The sequence below is a fragment of the Sapajus apella genome, unplaced genomic scaffold (genome assembly GCF_009761245.1).
Source record: "Sapajus apella isolate SASKATOON/1434 unplaced genomic scaffold, GSC_monkey_1.0 scaffold48, whole genome shotgun sequence".
NCBI classification, from domain to species: domain Eukaryota; kingdom Metazoa; phylum Chordata; class Mammalia; order Primates; family Cebidae; genus Sapajus; species Sapajus apella.
In genome coordinates this window covers 13,827,792-13,843,111 of record NW_022436988.1, presented here as the reverse complement: position 1 = coordinate 13,843,111, position 15,320 = coordinate 13,827,792, and the positions used below count along the sequence as shown (strand labels likewise).

The following is a 15,320-nucleotide window of genomic DNA, read 5'->3' as shown; positions in this document are numbered from 1 at the left end:
TAGGCCAAGCCTATGAACAAGTGACAAGGTAATCACCACAGATTTCCCTTTGAAGTATGCACTTATAGTTGTAAAGGACATATGTTGTTTTTATCTGTTGACATCCAGTTCTTCTTCTAGTAAAACACACTATGATCCATTTGGGATACTTCCCTTCCTCCACTCACATATCCTGTGGGTTTGGATGTAGTTCATGACCTGGAAACTCAAGTGGCCAATGAAAATACTCCATCCCCCTATCCAAAGAGATTAGTTCTTGGTGAACCAAGATCAACACTAACCCAAAGTCACCTATTTGTTCCCATTGATATAATCCTTGAAGTTATTGTGAACTATCAGGAATGATCCGCGATCTTTTCACTGGAGTTGCTAATCTGGTAGGGCTTAAATCTGGAGAGTCTTCAGACCAACTCTGCCCCAGCAAACAAAGCTACAGATCTAAGGACAGAGACATAGTTCCTCCTCTGTTAATGAGTTTAAACCTCTATTCTGCCTTGCATTAATACTCTGCTTCTTTAAGCTAGATGAAGGATTCTTTTTCTTAAAAGCAATGGCAACCAAAGCCAAAATAGACAAATGAGATCTAATTAAACTCCAGAGCTCTGCACAGCGAAAGAAACTATCATTAGAGGGAACTGGCAACCAACAGAATGAAAAAAATTTTTTGCAATCTATCCATCTGAAAAAGGGCTAATATCTAGAATTTACAAAGAACTTAAACAAATTTACAAGAAAAAACAAACAACCCCATCAAAAAGTGGGCAAAGGATATGAACATACACTTTGCAAAAGAAGACATTTATGCAGCCAACAAGCATATGAAAAAAAAAAAAAAAGCTCATCATCACTGGTCATTAGAGAAATGCAAATCAGAACCACATTGAGATACCACTCATGCCAGTTAGAATGGCAATCATTAAAAAATCAGGAGACAACAGATGCTGGAGAGGATGTAGAGAAATAGGAATGCTTTTACAATGTTGGTGGGAATGTAAATTAGTTGAACTATTGTGAAAGAGAGTCTGGCAATTCCTCAAGGATCTAGAAACAGAAATACCATTTGACTCAATAATCCCATTACTGAGTATATATCCAAAGGATTATAAATCATTCTATTATAAAGACACATGCACATGTATGTTTATCTTGGCACTGTTCACAGTAGCAAAGACTTGGAACTGACCCAAATGCCCATCAATGATAGACTGGATAAAGAAAATGTGGCACATATATACCATGAAATACTATGCAGCCATAAGAAAGGATGAGTTCATGTCTTTTGCAGGGACATGGATGAAGCTGGAAACCATCATTCTCAGTAAACTGACACAAGAACAGAAAACCAAATACCACATGTTCTTACTCATAAGTGGGTATTGAACAATGAGAACACATGGACACAGGGAAGGGAACATCATACACCATGGCCTGTTGTGGGGTGGGGGACTAGGGGAGATATAGCAGGGGGTGGGGAGGTTGGGGAGGGATGGCATTAGGAAAAATACCTAATGTAGATAACAGGGGTGATGGATGCAGCAAACCACCATGGCACATGTATACCTATGTAACAAACCTGCATGTTCTGCACATGTACCCCAGAACTTAAAGTATACTGAAAAAAGAGATAGATTGAGTTGGTCCTTTTACTCTCAACTGAAATGTTTATGAAAAATATAGTATTTTTTATAGATTATTGTTAACTAGTCACCCTATCGATCTATCAAACACAAGGTCTTATATTCTTCGAACTGTAAGAATTTATTGTTGCATAAATTGTTAATCTTATTTTGCATATGCTAATAATAAGGCCATGAGAAGCTGATGATTTTCAAAATGTACTCCAGACACATATACGTTACAGCAGTTCTGGGTGGACTCTCAGAACTACTTTTAATCAAATGTCCTGACTCTAAGTCTAGTTCTCTTGCCTTTGTACCAGGTTGCATCTCCTCTAATTTCAGAACATCATTACAAAAATGATTGTTACAAAAATGATCTTGACCCTTCAGTTTTAGGGTAATCATTAAGTAGCCTTAACCTTAACTTGACCTAAGTACTTAACCTTAACTCGTTCAGTACCTTAATGCCGGAGGATGAAAATCTGAAATACAGAATATTCAAAGGAATATCCAAATACAGCAAGGACATGTTTTTGGTGTTAAAAGGTAAGGTTGAAATTCCTATAATCAAATTTAAGAAAGGAAAAGACTGGTTGCTCTTTGCCTATAAGAACAAGAAAACACTATAGCAACGATTTCATTTTGGTAACAATGCTTTCAGAGTCACATGTCAACACATCCCTAAACACTGCTGCTCTAAATGTGCACCAGTCTGCATATTCCATGCTTCTTCAAATCCTGTACCAGATCAAACATGTTTCTTGTTGAGAGACCGTGTACTCCAAATGGCAAACCCTTGTTTGGCAAGTAATACGTTTAGTTTTAACTTAGATACTGAGTGGTGGTGTCTTACTTCCAGTAAAGGGAAGATATATTCCTAATTCATATACTCCAGAAAGTTTGACAATTAAGATTTATCAAACTGAAAGACAAATTAAATGGATAAATCTGCAGTCAAATAAACCAAATATTCACACCAGACATTTCTCTTAAGTAGCTAGAAATCTCACCTGCCAGGAAGGAAGCAGAGGCTACTTTATTCATTATCTGTTGGGTTGTTTTGGTGACAGGCGTGTAGGCAACAGAAAATCCGGATTCATTAAATGCATCTAGCCGTCCCAGGTCATTGGTAAGCAGTGAAGAAAAATCATTTACTTTATGACCATGAGGATAAGTGTACAAACAAAGCAGTAAGACCAATGCATTCATCCATTCCTATATAATACAGGAGAAAGGATAAAGAAAAATCTGATTTAAAATTAGTCATTCACAATCATTTTGTCATGAAGTTTGTCTCTTTTTTTACTTTTCTAGTTTTAATATAATCCATATTATAAACTGTTTAAAGTCTGCTGAAAGTCTGTGTTGTAAGAGACAGTTTCAAGGCATTGCTAGCTTAGTAATAATATACCGGTTACATGCCAAGATTCTAGAATTACAAACTCAACAGTATGCCAGTTTGTAAGGGCATTCTGATCATTCTAATAATAAGATAGTGTCTGGGGCACACTATCTTAATTAGTTATAAATCCTGATCACATGCAAACTCAATAAGAAATCACTTCATTTCTGAAATGCATTGTCTTAGGGGAAAAAAACTTCACAGTGTATACATAGTGGAATTCCAATTTAGTTAAAAATGCTATCTAGCTATATCTATCTGATTTTTAAAATATACCAAAGCTTAATCAAGGTTTTTTATATGGTAAGATTATAAGATTATGCCAATTTTCTTCTTGGAACTTAATACAATTTCAGCTGTTCTTTGAAGAAAACCGATTTCTTAAGAAGAGAAAGAGATCCCACAGAGAAAAAGCCAGTTACCCATTGTGGTGGGTTGGTTTGTTTACTGTATCTTTGGAATGTCAGTATCTTAACCCTAGTCTCCATGAGTGGGGACACTAGTAACAAATCTGACTATTGGCTTTTAAAACATGTTTTGATGTGTTAAATGCTAACCAGATTCAGTGCTTTCAGACCTCAACTTGTGAGCCCATGTCAATAGAAATGTCTTCTAACAGATTCATGGCCTGAAGAATAGTGTTTTCTGTTATATAAAGGTACTGTATTTTAGTGTTTTTGGTGTATGTGTCAGGGGAGATACACATGGCATAGATACCTCCCAGGCAACATATATTTTCCTACCATAAACACAGAATAATATAGATACTGAGTCATACCAGTAAGGATTCTCTTTTCATTCTCCATTTTTTAAGCAAGTTCTTGCATAATAAGGCCCCAGTTTGTTGACACACACTGATCTCTCTCTTTCTCATCTTGTCCTGTTTAATAAAAAAGAAAGAAGATACAATTAATATGAAGTTTTTAATAAGAAGAAATATCCTGCAAACAACAAAAAAAAGTGTAGCCTAATACTCCAATGTTCCAAATGATTGCAAAGAGTCAGGGTGTTCCCAAGCCAGTATTGTATTACTCCCATGTTCTCCTGCCTTTCCCCACTTACAGACTCAGTTCCATCATTTATTTATGATGCACTGTGCCAGTTATCAATTTACTGTGACTCAGACCTAAATTCGCTCTGCATAGCCTGCTCTATAAAAATGGATCTGACTCCTTTAAATACTTTCCTTTGCCAGCTGGCATGATGTTATGCTCTTCCAATAGAGAGAGTAGTAGAGACACTGCAGGCATCTGATGCCATCCAGGTATCAGAATAGCCCATTTTCCAGGTTTCTATAGAATGTATTTTTCCCCACTGAATAAATTATTTTCTCCAATGCAAAGTACCTACAGTATGCAGGATTCACTGTGTGCTTCCTCTAGCTCTGGACTTGGGTAGCATAGTATGTCTGGGAGCCCCAGATAGCTACAGTCCTTTCCTCAAAGCTTGTTTCCTTTAGCTGTCCTGTTGCAAAAGCAGTGCACTCCAGTCCTGGTGTCCACAGCTTGCCATTCAGGCTTCTCTGCCATTCAGTGGGCTTCAACCATCCCTTATCCAATTGTCAATACCTTATCTCCTCATGTTTATTCTTCCTTGGATATTCTTCCTCAACCCTAGGAAGCCCTCTTGAGCTCAGTCCATCTTTATAGTTATTCTCCTGTCATCATTTATTAGTTCTGTATATTAAACTTACTTTGTTTAATTACTGTTAGTTTCTGTCCCTGGATTCCACCCATATCAACACCTACACATACACCACTCTTAATTTCAACAAATACATCCTTGTACACTCAACCTAATGTCTCTACAATATTTAGCTTAAGAACCTGAATAAATAATCTGTTTTAGGAATTGATCACTTAAGACAATATAATGGGATCTTTGCTCTTTCTAGCAGAAAAAATTACACTTTTTACTAGGTTGTGGGATGAAAGGAAATTTTCTTTCCCTAGTGAAATAAATCGTACTTTTCACTTTCTTTCTTTGAAAAATTAAAATCTTAAGATAGGGTCACCATAGTTTGGCCTGGAAGGCTGTAAAGAGATTTTACATTGCCATTTAAAAATGTCAATTGAATCAAATGTCATTTTAAAATGACATTTATTTCTTGTTTTCATCTTTAAGAATTTATTTATGTTTATTATGCAGAGTCATCAGGAAAAATACACACATATTTGCATATATATAATCTTCGTGTATGTGTATATATATATATTTTTAAAATCATTTGTAGCAATTTGTACTATGATATGAAGTATTTCAAAATATATCTTTCCCACATTTTCATCTATAATGATACTGCCATTTTCTATAAGATTTCCTAGATTTTTCTTTCACTTACAATGCATAAATTCTCAAGAGAATATTGCTTCTTTCCTAATAATGAGAGAAAGTCACATAATCTATAAAATTATAACTTTTCTTGAGCCCACCTAAGAGCTGAGATCACAGATAAATAGGTAAACTAAAGTCCAAAGGGTAAAAGCCTTCTTCAGGGATAAATGGGACCCATGAACAGTTTCAGAATTGGTAGAGTATTACAGAAAGACATGGCTACTATAAAAACAGGTGGGAGGAAAGCAGCTGAAATGTTAAAATTTTAATAGCTGAGTGTGGACACTAGTCCTGGTACCCACAGCTTGCATTTTTCTTTACAATTACTGGGAAGCCAGCAATTATTTATCAATTCTTTTTTTAATAGGTTTCACCTCGTATTAATAAAAAAATTTACAATAGCAAAGACTTGGAACCAACCTAAATGCCCATCAGTGATAGACTGGATATAGGTGGGTAATAACAAACTTCTCTGAGTCAAAGACCATGTTCTAACCCAATGCAAAGAAACTAAGAACCTTGAAAAAAGGTTAAATGAAATGCTAACTAGAATAACCAGTTTACAGAAGAACATAAATGCCTTGATGGAGCTGAAAAACAAAGCATGAGAACTTCATGAGGCATACACAAGTTTCAACAGCCAAATTGATCAAGCAGAAGAGAAAAAAGAGTGAAAAGAAACCAACAAAGCCTCCAAGAACTATGGGATTATGTGAAAATACCTAATCTACTCTTGATCGGCATACCTGAATGTGATAGGGAGAATCAATCCAAGTTGGAAAACCCTCTTCAGGATATTATCCAAAAGAACTTCCCCAACCTAACAAGGCAGGCCAACATTCAAATCCAGGAAATACAAAGAACATCACAAAGATACTCCTCAAGAAGAGCAACCCCAAGGCACATAATCATCAGATTCACCAGGGTTGAAATGAAGGAAAAAAGTCCTAACAGCAGCCAGAGAAAAAGGTCAAGTCACCCACAAAGAAAAGACCATCAGACTCACAGCGGATCTCTCAGGAGAAACCCTACAAGCTGGAACAGAGTGGCGGCCAATATTCAACATCCTTAAAGAGAAGAACTTTCAACCCAGAATTTCATATCCAGCCAAAGTAAACTTCATAGGAGAAGGAGAAATAAAATCCTTTGCAGAAAAGCAATTGCTGAGAGATTTCGTCGCCACAAGACCTGCCTTACAAGAGCTCCTGAAGGAAATACCAAACATGGAAAGGAACAACCAGTACCAGCCACTCCAAAAATATACCAAACGGTAAAGAACAGTGACTCAATGAAGAAACTGTGTCTACTAATGGGCAAAACAACCAGCTAGTAACACAATAGCAGGATCAAATTCAAACATAACAATATTAACATTGAATGTAAATGGCCTAAATGCCCCAGTCGAAAGACACAGACTGGCAAACTGGATAAAAAGTCAAGACTCATCAGTGTGCTGTATTCAGGAGACCCATCTCATGTGCAAAGACTCACACAGACTCAAAATAAAGGGATGGAAGAAGATTTACCCAGTAAATGGAGATAAAAAAAGCAGGAGTAGCAATCCTGGTCTCTGATAAAACAGACGTTAAACCAACAAAGGTCAAAAGATACAAAGAAGGGTATTACATAAAGGTAAAAGGATCAACGCAACGAGAAGAGCTAACTATCCTAAATATATATGCACCCAATGCAGGAGCATCCAGATACATAAAGCAAGTTCTTAACGACCTATAAAGAGACTTAGACTCACACACAATACTAGTGGGAGACTTTAACACTCCACTGACAATATTGGATAGATAAATGAGACAGAAAGTCAACAAGAATATCCAGGACTTGAATACAGATCTGGACCAAGAGGACCTAATAGACATTTACAGAACACTCCACCCCAAATCCACAGAATACACATTCTTCTCAGCACCACATTGCACTAACTCTAAAATTGACCACATAATTGGAAGTAAATCACTCCTCAGCAAATGCAAAAGAATGGAAATCATAACAAACAGCCTATCAGATCACAGCAGAATCAAATTAGAACTCAGGATTAAGAAAAGCACAAAACTGCACAATCGATGGAAACTGAACAACTTGCTCCTGAATGATAAGCGATAAACAATGAAATGAAGGCAGAAATAAAAATGTTATTCAAAAGCAACCAGAATGAAGACATAACGTACCAGAATCTATGGGACACATTTAAAGCAATGTCTAGAAGGAAATTTATAGCAATAAATGCCCACATGAGAAATAAGGAAAGATATAAAATCAACAACACCCTATCATCAAAATTGAAAGAGCTAGAGAAGCAAGATAAAAAAAAAAAAAAAAAAAAACCTCAAAAGCAAGCAGAAGAAAGAAATAACTAAGATCAGAGCAGAACTGAAGAAGAAAGAGACACAAAAAACCCTTCAAAAAAAAACATAAATCCAGGAGCTGATTTTTTGAAAAGATCAACAAAATATACAGACCACTAGCCAGACTAATAAAAAAGAAAAGAGAGAAGAATCAAATAGGTGCAACAAAAAATGATAAAGGGGAGATTACCACCAATTCCTTGGAAGTACAAACTACCATCAGAAATGACTACAAACAGCTCTATGCACACAAACCAGTAAATCTGGAAGAAATAGATAAATCAAGTTCCTGGATACTTGCACACTCCCAAGACTGAGCCAGGAAGAAGTTGAAACCCTGAATAAACCAATAACAAGGTCTGAAGTTGAGGCAGCAAGTAATAGCTTACCAACCAAAAAAGGTCCAGGTCCAGGTGGGTTCACAGCTGAATTCTACCAGATATATAAAGAGGAGCTGGTACCATTCCTGTTGAAACTATTCCAAACAATACAAAAAAGAAGGAATCCCCTCTAACTCTTTCAATGAGACCAACACCATTCTGATACCAAAACCTGGCAGTAACACAACTGAAAAAGAAAACTACAGGCCAATATCCATGATGAACATTGATGCAAAAATCTTCAATAAAATACTGGCAAACTGAATCCAACAGCACATCAAAAAGCTTATCCACCACAATCAAGTAGGCTTCATCCCAGAGATGCAAGGGAGGTTCAACATATGCAAGTCTATGAACATAATCCACCACATAAACAGAACCAAAGACAAAAACCACATGATGATCTCAATAGATGCACAGAAAGCCTTTGACAAAATTCAGCAGCCCTTTATGCTAAAAACTCTCAATAAACTAGGTATCAATGGAACCTATCTCAAAATAATAAAAGCTGTTTATGACAGCCAATACCATACTGAACAGGCAAAAACTATAAGCATTCCCTTTAAAAAGTGGTACTAGACAAGGATGACCTTTCTTACCATTCCTATTCAATATGGTATTGGAAGTTCTGGCCAGAACAATTAGGCAAGAAAAAGAAATAAAGGGTATTCAATTAGGAAAAGAAGAAGTCAAATTGTCCCTATGTATTTGCAGACAACATGATCATATATTTAGAAGACCCCATCGTCTCAGCCCAAGGTTTTTGGAGCCCCAAAACCTCCTTAAGCTGATAAGCAACTTCAGCAAAGTCTCAGGATACAAAATCGATGTGCAGAAATCACAAGCATTCCTATACACCAACAACAGACAAACAGAGAGCCAAATCATGAGCAAACTCCCATTTACAATTGCTACGAAGAGAATAAAATACCTAGGAATACAACTAACAAAGGATGTAAAGAACCTCCTCAAGGAGAACTACAAGCCACTGATCAAGGAAATAAGAGAGTTCACAAATATATAGAAAAACATTCCATGCTCATGATTAGGAAGAATCAACATTGTGAAAATGGCCATACTGCCCAAAGTAATTTATAGATTCAATGCTATCCCCATCAAGCTACCACTGACCTTCTTCACAAAACTGGAAAAAACCACTTTAAACTTCATATGGAACCAAAAGAGAGCCCGAATAGCCAAGTCAATCCTAAGCAAAAAGAACAAAGCTGGAGGCATTATGCAACCTGACTTCAAACTATACTACAAGGCTACAGTAATCAAAACAGCATGGTACTGGTACCAAAACAGAGATATAGACCAATGGAACAGAACAGAGGCCTCAGAGGCAATGCAACACATCTACAACCATTCGATCTTTGACAAACCTGACAAAAACAAGCAATGGGGAAAGGATTCCTGTTTAATAAATGGTGTAGGGAAAACTGGCTAGCCATGTGCAGAAACCAGAAACTGGACCCCTTCCTGACACCTTATACAAAAATTAACTCCAGATGGATTAGAGATTTAAACATAAGAACTAACACCATAAAAACCCTAGAAGAAAACCTAGGCAACACCATTCAGGACATAGGCGCAGGCAAGTACTTCATGCCAGTTGGAATGGCGATCATTAAAAAATCTGGAGACAACAGATAGAGAACACTTTTACACTGTTAGTGGGAGCGCAAATTAGTTCAACCATTATGGAAGACTGTGGCAATTCCTCAAGGATCTAGAAATAGAAATTCCACTTGACCCAGCAATCCCATTACTGGGTATATACCCAAAGGATTATAAATCATTCTATTATAAAGACACATGCACACATATATTCGTTGTGGAGCTGTTTACAATAGCAAAGACCTGGAACCAACCCACATGCCCATCAATGATAGACTGGACAAAGAAAATGTGGCACATATACACCATGGAATACTATGCAGCCATAAAAAATGATGAGTTCATATCCTTTGTGGAGACATGGATGAATCTAGAAACCGTCATTCTCAGCAAACTGACACAAGAACAGAAAACCAAACACTGTGGGTTTTCACTTATAGGTAAGTTATGAACAATGAAAACAGTTGGGCACAGGGAAGGGAACAACACTCACTGGGCTAGGTGAGGGGTTGGAAGGGAGGGATAACACTGGAAAAAATGCCTGATGTAGGTGATGGGGGTGGGGGATGAAGACAGCAAGCCATCATGGCGTGTATGTACCTATGCAACAATCCTGCAGGATGCAGGATGTGCACATGTACCCCAGAGCCCAAAGTACAATTTAAAAAAATTTACATATAGAATCATGTTTTCTATAAATAAAGATAATTCTACTTCAAAAAAAAAGAAAAGAAAATGTGGCACATATACAGCATGAAATACTATGCAGCCATAAAAAAGAATGAGTTCACGTCCTTTGCAAGGACATGGATAAAGCCAGACACCATCGTCCTCAGCAAAGTAACAGAAGAACAGAAAGCCAAACACTACATGTTCTCACTCATAAGTGGGAGTTGAACAATGAGAATACATGGACATAGGGAGAGGAACATCATACACTGGGGCCTGTCGGGGAGTTGGGCGAAAGGAGAGGGAGAGCATTAGGATAAATACCTAATGTATGCAGGGCCTTAAAACCTAGATGATGGGTTGATAGGTGCAGCAAACCACCATGGCACATGTATACCTATATAACAAACCTGCACATTCAGCGCATGTATCCCAGACCTTAAAGAAAAAAAAATACATACATATATATATGCAAACAGAAGACCTGAGAGACCTCCAGTGGCTCACAGGCTACAAAATGTACCCATGTCTCAGAATGTTTTCTCCAAAGGGGAAATCTAGAAGCCTTGGTGGAAGGACAGGAATCCCTGTCAGCCCCACAAAAAGACCTGCTGTTGCCTCTTGGGGAGGAGTTAAAGTAAAAACCAGCAGCTAATGGGAGGCAATCTGTAAATTACCAACCACCCCTTCCCCCAACACTTACTGCCGTTCCAAGTAAACTTCTACTGCTGCTAAGTTATGGGTAGAAGCAAAAAGCCATTTCGTGGTGGGAGAGGAAGGAAACCACGTCACTCTATGATAAGCCTTGCACCTAGTAAAAAGCAACAGCCTTCTGCCACTGTGGGTGGGGTGGGAAACTTCCAGTCCCAATTCCTAAGCAAGGATAAGTTGCAGCTGAGATTTGCAACAAGGATCTAGCATGGATACGAAGCAGAGACAGCTTATCACCACAGGAGAGAAGAGGAAGCTCTCTCACAGGTCCAGAACCTCCCAACAGATACAAGGTAGGAATTGGCTGGTATGTAGGGGGAAAAACATGCTGAGGAAGCCCCCTATCAAGGACCAGATCTATAGTATCTGTCTAATACTGAGGCTGAAGCAAGAAATCTAGAATTCCTCCTATACACACTTCAAGCATTGCAGTGAGCAAAAAGCTATAGCAGTCTATGGATGGGGTAAGGGAAAGGGAATGGAGGTCTCCTTTATGGCTTGGGTGCACAAGGCCTTTGAAAGTAGAGGGTGGAACAGGAACACAGAAAAAACAACTTATGGCTCTCCAACATATATTGCCAGTCTGATGAGTGCGTAGGGTAACTCATTATTTGAATTTGTGTTGTCTTCTTTTTCATAGAATTTGGGCATCCTCTTATATGTTGAATGGCTTTAGACTTCTGGAAATAGCTTTTGGTACTTAATTGATTTTTTTTGGTCATACCTGTTTGTAGTTCATTATATATTCTACATATTTGTTTGCTGCTAGTTCATTAATTTTGTCCATCTCTAATTCTCTTTTTTTGTATTCAAGTTTTGTTGTAGCCAAATTAAACAAACTTTTCCTTTGTGATTGTGTATTGGTATGTGTATCCCGTTTAGAAAGCACTTTCCTTTTCATAAGTCATAAATATACATTCCTTCATTTTCATCTAATAATCTCAAGTATTTTGTTAATCACATTTACCTCTTTCATACATCTGAGTTTATTTTTGTGTAAGACCTAAGAGAGTGATCTAAGTTGTTGGTGACGAGATTTTTCTTTCGTTTGTTAAGTAAACTGTTCCAACATGAATTTCTTTCTGGTTCCTTCTTTCTGTATTCATTTGTTATGCCTTCTCTCTCAAATAGCAGGTGTGTGTGCGTGTATGTGTGTGTGTGTGTGTCTGCATATGTATATATATTATGTGTGTATGCACTTTGAAGTATTCTATTTTTCAATTAATCTCTTCATATATTTCTTGCACATAGTCTAGTTACTAGTAGTTGCTAGAACTTCATAATAAACCTTCATAAATGCTAGGACGGGTTCTTCATCTTATTTTTTTTCAAAATTGTCTTGGCTATTCTAGGAGTTTACTATTTGTGACAGACACTGCTAGCATTTTATCAAAATGTATGACTTTTTCTTTCTGAGCACAGAGCTATACTCCATTCACAATGACATAAGATTGCTTTCTAGTCAATGGAATATAAGCAGAAGAAATAATGTGCCATTTCTAAGTCATAATGTTAAGAAGTAGGTGAGTCTCTCCATATCTTCTTTTTCCTTCTGCTAGGTAAATGCCTTAGAATACAGCTGGGCCAAAAGATGGATGGAATTCAGTTTCCTAGATTATCATGGAAGAAAAACTGTGAACACAAGCCGATGTCTTAGTTTAGTGGACAAGAAATTATATTGTATTGGTCAGGCGCACAGTGGCTCACACCTGTAATCCCAGCAGTTTGGGAGGCTGAGGCCGGCAGATCACCTGAGCTCAGGAGTTTGAGACCAGACTAGGCAACAAGGTGAAACCCCATCTCTACTACAAATACAAAAAAATTAGCCAGGCATGGTAGCGTGCACCTGCAATCCCAGCTACTCGGGAGGCTGAGGCAGGAGAATCACTTGAACCCAGAAGGCTGAGGTTGCAGTGAGCCGAGATGGCACCACTGCACTCCAGCCTGGGTGACAGAGCAAGACTCCATCTCCAAAAAAAGAGAAAAAGAAAAAGAAATTGTATTGTATTGTAGTTGAGCCATTAAATAATTTTTGTTAGATTTATTCTATAGTTCAATTTATATTAACTGCTTATACTCTTCTAAATGCATATTGGAAACATTTTGTCATGTTTCATGATAAATAAAGATCTGATTACTATTGTATTAAATTTATGAATTCACTCAGAGATAATTAAAATGTTTATGGTATTGAGTTTTCTCCTACACAGACATTATTTTTTCAGTAACTATATCATATCCTCTAATGATGTTATTTACATTTTTATATATCTACCAAAGTTTCATTGATTACTTTCATCAAAATTATTTACAAAATTTAGAGCTTGTCACTGGCATTTTGATTAATTATGTGCATTCATCATTGCTTATCTTTAGGAATGGCACTGACTTTGTTTATCTAAAAACATCAATGAATTCTCAAGTTAGTGAGACATTTTAAAAATAAATCTTCCTGTTTTCTAATATAAACAATAATGTTTTAAAATAACCTTTTAATCTCTTACATTTTTTCTTGTCTTAATGCATAAGGTGCTACCATTATGCAACACTGAAGAGTTAAGTTTATAGAGCAGACATCCTTGTTATCTTCCTGACTGGAGAAAAAACATATAATGTTATCATTCAAAATGATATTCTTCACATGTTTTTGTTAAATGGTCATTATTACTATAGCATAAGAAACATCAACTGCTAGTCTACATTCCTAAGGTCTTGATTTATTAATGAATTTTGTATTTTAGTAGATATTTTCTCATATTCTTTTGTGATTATGATTATATCTAATATAATCTGCTAACATGTAAATTAGATTGATGTTTTCTCTCATATTTTCCAGCAAATACTATAATTTGTCATAAGGTGTTTTTTAATACTACTTACTTGTATTTGCCAATATTTTGCCTGGGATTGTTTATAATCAAAAATTACTGTGTACTATAATGTGATTGTTTATACAGTGTGCTTGTCTGATTTTAGCCTCAATGTTATATTAGCTTTATTATGGCTCGCATTTTCTCTTTTTTAGTTCTCCAGGGCAGTTTGTAACACATGGATGATCTGATCTTAGAAGGCTAACAAATTTGCTGATAAAACCTTATAAGCCTTTTGTTTCTTTTCTTTTTTCTTTTTTTTTTTTGAGACAGTCTCGCCCTGTTGCTAGGCTGGAGTGCAGTGGTATGATCTTAGCTCACTGCAACCTCCACCTCCTGGATTGAAGTGATTCTCCTGCCTCAGCATCCCAAGTAGCTGGGACTACAGGTGCACACCACCACACCCGGCTAATTTTTGTATTTTTAGCAGAGACAGGGTTTCACTTTCAGGGATAAGGATAGGCTAGGTTATCATTGCTGTTAACAAAGGTTCAATTAATTAAACAAGACTGGCCTATTAGGGTTGTCTGTTTGAACTTGATCCAATTTAGATTATTTATTTATTTTTATTTTACTTTAAGTTCTGGGATACATGTGCTGAATGTGCTGGTTTGTTACATTGGTATACATGTACTATGGTGGTTTGCTGCACCTATCAACCCATCATCTAGGTTTTAAGCCCCACATTCATTAGGTATTTCTCCTAATGCTCTCCATTCCCTTGTCCCCAATCCTTAACAGGCCCCAGTGTGTGTTGTTCCCTTCCCTGTGTCAATGTGTTCTCATTGTTCAGCTTCCACTTATCAATGAGAATATGCGGTGTTTGGTTTTCTGTTCCTGTGTTAGTTTGCTAAGAGTGATGACTTCCACCTTCATTAAAGTCCCTGCAAAGGACATGATCTCATTCTCTTTTTATGGCTGCATAGTATTCCATGGCGTATATGTGCCACATTTTTTTTAGCCAGTCTATAATTAATGGGCATTTTAGTTGATTCCAAGTCTCTGCTATAGTAAATAGTGCTGCAATAAACATATGTGTGCAAGTGTCTTTATAGTAGAATGATTTATATTCCTTTGGATATATATGCAGTAATGGGATTGCTGGGTCAAACGGTATTGCTGATTCTGGATCCTTGAGGAATTGCCACACTGTCTTCCACAATGGTTGAACTAATTTACACTTCCACCAACAGTATAAAAGCTTTCCTATTTCTCCACAGCCTTGTCATCATCTATTGTTTCCATACTTTTTAATAATCACGATTCTGACTGGAATGAGATGGTATCTCATTGCGGTTTTGATTTGCATTTCTCTAGTGATCAGTGATGATGAGCTTTTTTTCATATATTTGCTT

At 36.9% G+C, this 15,320-nt stretch overlaps 1 protein-coding gene across 2 annotated transcripts in view; it reads right to left on the bottom strand.

Moving 5' to 3' along the window:
• LOC116525753 (ATP-binding cassette sub-family A member 8) overlaps positions 1 to 15,320 on the bottom strand; it is a 99,011-nt gene that overhangs the window by 68,244 nt on the left and 15,447 nt on the right. For both annotated transcript variants that reach the window (XM_032241895.1, XM_032241894.1), the window contains exons 2-3: positions 3,800 to 3,901; positions 2,630 to 2,834 (exon numbers count right to left, since the gene is read on the bottom strand). In XM_032241895.1, coding sequence (XP_032097786.1) covers positions 2,630 to 2,834; positions 3,800 to 3,895 — 301 coding nt within the window. In that variant the 5' untranslated portion in view covers positions 3,896 to 3,901. The remainder of the gene's footprint in view (positions 1 to 2,629; positions 2,835 to 3,799; positions 3,902 to 15,320) is intronic.